Raw genomic sequence first — 4,212 nt, 5'->3', positions numbered from 1 at the left:
CTGAAGAATGGAGGCTGTAATATTTTTATATCTGATACTCAAAATGAGTATTGAGGTATATTAGATTTGTGGTGAAAGTGGATGTGTGTAACGTCCAGAAGGAATCGTTTCCGACCCCATAAAGTATATATATTCTTGATCAGCATCAATAGCCGAGTCGATTGAGCCATGTCCGTCTGTCCGTCCCCTTCAGCGCCTAGTGCTCAAAGACTAAAAAAACTAGAGCAACGATGTTTTGGATCCAGACTTCTGTGATATGTCACTGCTACAAGAATATTTCAAAACTTCGCCCCGCCCACTTCCGCCCCCACAAAAGGCGAAAATCTGTGGCATCCACAATTTCGACGATACGAGAAAATATAGAAAATACGAGAGATACGCAGAATCGTAGGGGAGGATTATATCTTCTAGAGTGCAAAATCTGAATCAGATCGTATAATTATTATAGCCAGAATCAAGAAAACAATTTCATTCTTTCTCGCTCTGTCTCTCTCTAACACACAGGTTTCATGGTCGGTTTTGCCAATTGCAAAATATGAGTTCAAGGATCTCAGAACCTATAAGAGCCTGAGCAACCAAATTTGGTATCCACACTCCTGTGATATCGGACCCTGACCGTTTTGTGTCAAAATTTCGACACACCCCCTTCCGCCCCCGCAAAGGACGACAATCTGGGTCATCCACAAATCTCAGAGACTATTAACGCTAGAGTTACCAAATTTGGTATCCGCACTCCTGTTAGATCTAACTATAAAACGTATATCTCAAAATTTCGCCCCACCCCCTTCCGCCCCCACAAAGAAAGAAAATCTGTTGCATCCACAATATTGCACATTCGAGAAAACTAAAAACGCAGAATCATAGAGAATGACCATATCTATCCGGTTGCTGAATCTGGATCAGATCGAATCGATTTTATAGCCAAAAGCAGGAAATCAATTTGCACTGGCTACGCAGCGCCCGACGTCACGCTCAGACTGATTTTCTGTCTCTCTCGCACGCAGTCTTTGTCGTGTCCTTTAATATTAGCGGAGTCTGCTGGAGGAGAGCCATACTGACTTAGTATCGGGTATAACTGTAGAGTTGCGGTGTCCGCCGCAACTCACAACGTTCCCCCTCGTTTAAATATTAAAATAGGTTAAATATAATTCTACTTTCACTTTAGATGTTTTCTATTAATTTTTTAAGAGTCCAGAAGCTGAGAAATAGTTTTCCAAGCAAGAAGTTTGAGGTTTTAAAAGAGCCTTTGGTTTTATTTTTGTGATTTTTACTACGATTTTAATCTTTTGAAAGGTAATATGCGCTGCCAGTACTCCAATGCTTTAAATATTGTTTTATTGATGAATTTAGTGGTTAATTCCTGTATTATGGCAATTATTGCCAGATCTCTTTAAAAATTCCAAATCCTTTACCAAAAGTGCTTCCCCACCTAGTCTTATTTTTTGTTCTCTAAATTCCCTTGATTTTCTTTGTCATTCTCCTGAAAATTCTTCGTGAAAATTGAACAAATTTCCCTGCAACAAAATGTGTGAAATACCCAAGAACTTTGTGACCTACGACATGGTGCACAATCTACGCTACGACAAGAGCAAAATAAAGAAGGTAAGCGGCTTAATAAACCCGTGATAAAATCTCAAAAAAATCCCCAAATAGCACCACGACATGAAACCCACAAAGTATTGGCCTGGAGCCCGTTTCATGATCGTCGCGCAGGATGGGGATCTGAATACGGCCGCCTATAGCGTGGCCGGATTCATGCAAGAGCCGTTCCAGCTCTTTCCACTGGCCACTGTGGCCGTGCATCAGTCGATAAGGGACAAGTTCATAGCGATGGTCAGGAGTCGCTTCCGCCAGCTGAAGCCCCATGTGGCCAATCATCCGAACTACGAGCGATCCCTGAATCTCCTGAAGGACGAGTGCCAGCCTCCGGTGGACTATGTACTAGCCGACGAGAAGGATGCCCCCGCGTGTGCCAGTCCCATTCTGGTGACGGGTGGCGTCACCCATCTGTATTTTCCCAGCGGTGCCACGGGCGTCACAACGTTGCACACATTCGAGACGATACAGGAGGCGGCCGAAATATTTGGCCGAGAGCAGCCGCACTTTGATGCCGTCTACTACTTCGACGAGGGCATCGCCAGTGTCTATACACTGGCAAAGCTGATCAAGTGCGTCCAGATCTATGTGAACTGCCTGGACGCCTGTCTGCTGGCCATAATGCCCTACTATCTCTCCAAGGTGCAGACGGTGCTGTACAAGAACGGCTTCCACTACGAGGTCCTCAATATCGGTGACAGTTGGAAGATGATTGTGTTTCCCTACAATTCGAGTATCATCAGGCCATGCTGCTGCCCCTTGGGCTACTGTCGCTGCAATGCCAAGCACACGGTGTGCTGTCAGGATCATTTGAATACACACTACTGAGTCCTGCAGCACATGTGAGCCATAATTTTCGCGGTAGTTGGCTTTTGGATTGCCACAACTCCGGGCGCCCTTTCCTCAATATTTTTGGCCCACAGACTGTCGCCGACGGTTGGCTTTTAATAAAACTTGCACTGAGCGTAGTCGTTGCCAAAAAAAATATAAGAAAACTGTTGGAAAAACTCCTAAGATGAGGCAAGGGATGGAAGAGATCCCCAAAACGGAGACAACTCTGACAGCCATTAGTTGCGGCTGCTTCTGGATGATTGCGGCATAGGACTTGCCTTCTTTTCGGTTTATAGCCAAGTTTTCTATGCCAACTTTGTTAATGAGTTTGCCAGGCAAACGGAGAGGGGGCCCAGAGCCAGAGAGGCCTCTATTCAGCACTTACTTACCTTCAAAGAGATGCTCGTATTTTGTTGCAATCACTGTGGCATCTGTCCTGTCTGGCTGTCTGTCTGGTTGTCTGGCTGTCTGTCATTCGTGGTTGCAGTGGCAGAAATCCCTTTTGCCCTTGCCCCTGAAAGAGTGACAGAATGACAGACTGACTGACTGCCGTAGCGGTTGACTGACTGTTTATTTGTCAGACTTGTCTGCAATTCTGATCCCCAGACTGACATATTTTGGCCGCACTTGCAACTATTTTCGTTGCGCGCCAAGTAGTTTTGTTGGGCAATGAAAAGTTGTGGCTGCCAAAAAGGATGTTCCACTGAATTTATGGAATTTGTATTTTTTTCTGGTGGCGGAATATGTTTGGGGCACAAATGGAGAATCTTTTGAAGCGGAAATCAAATTAAAAAATATATTAAAGAAATTGGGAAGAATGTAAAACTTTGTGACAAAAAAATAACATATATCGAAGATATTGTATCTATTCTACAAGGAATTCTCATGACCATGATCCCTTTTCGATGTTTAAAGATGTTTGCCTTGGAAATATCCCGGTTTTTTGTGTAGATGTATATTTTTAATTTAGCTTTTGAGCGGCATAATTTTTTCAGTCCAAAGAAATTAAAAAAAAAAGACATAATAATTAAAGTAAAAGAATTAATATTAAAAAATAAATAATAATAAAAAATAAATATTAATAACAAATAAATAATAATAAAAAATAAATAACAATAGTTCATATTAAAAAAATAATTCATATTGAAAAATAATTCATATTAAAAAAATAATTCATATTAAAAAAAAATGCATATTAAAAAATAATTCATATAAAAAAATATTTCATAATAAAAAAGAATTAATAATAAAAAATAATATCCAAAAATTTATAGTAAAAAAAAAAACAAATAATGATAGAAAAGAAAAGTAGAGAAATGAATTAATTAAATATTAATGCTTATTAATGAAATGTAAATGTAAATAATAAAAAAAATTTAATTAAATTAAAAAATTAGTAAGTAGTTTTTAATGAGAAAAAGAAATTAAATTACAAAAAATTTAATTAAAACAAAATAAAACGTTTTTAAATTAAAAAAAGAAAAAAAAATTTTAAAATGAAGAATTGTGTTTTATCTGAACACAATTTTTGTTAATGGAATTAATCCAAAATTAGTTTGAAATATCTAATTTCAAAAGAAAAAATTCCGAGTTCTTTTTATTTTTAAATACATTTTTCCACCAATATATTTTTTTCTCCGAAATGGTTTACCGAAACACGATGTCTGGCCCTTAAAAAGTCTGCCATTGCCCCTGCCGCTGTTTTTTGGCTTCAAAAAATAAACTAAAATAAAAAATAAAGAACTTAGTGCTGCAGACTTGAGTTATTTGTTTACCCTTCCATCC

At 38.9% G+C, this 4,212-nt stretch overlaps 1 protein-coding gene across 1 annotated transcript; it reads left to right on the top strand.

Moving 5' to 3' along the window:
* The first annotated feature begins 1,449 nt into the window (after window positions 1–1,449).
* On the top strand, window positions 1,450–2,588 carry LOC108156584. The gene is made up of 2 exons (XM_017288121.2): window positions 1,450–1,602; window positions 1,654–2,588. Exons 1-2 carry the CDS (start codon window positions 1,525–1,527, stop codon window positions 2,422–2,424), a joined length of 849 nt encoding a protein of 282 aa, XP_017143610.1. The 5' UTR covers window positions 1,450–1,524; the 3' UTR covers window positions 2,425–2,588.
* Window positions 2,589–4,212: the final 1,624 nt, after the last annotated feature.

Source organism: Drosophila miranda, chromosome 2, assembly GCF_003369915.1.
Source record: "Drosophila miranda strain MSH22 chromosome 2, D.miranda_PacBio2.1, whole genome shotgun sequence".
In the NCBI taxonomy this organism is placed as follows: domain Eukaryota; kingdom Metazoa; phylum Arthropoda; class Insecta; order Diptera; family Drosophilidae; genus Drosophila; species Drosophila miranda.
This window is presented reverse-complemented; position numbering and strand designations above follow the sequence as displayed.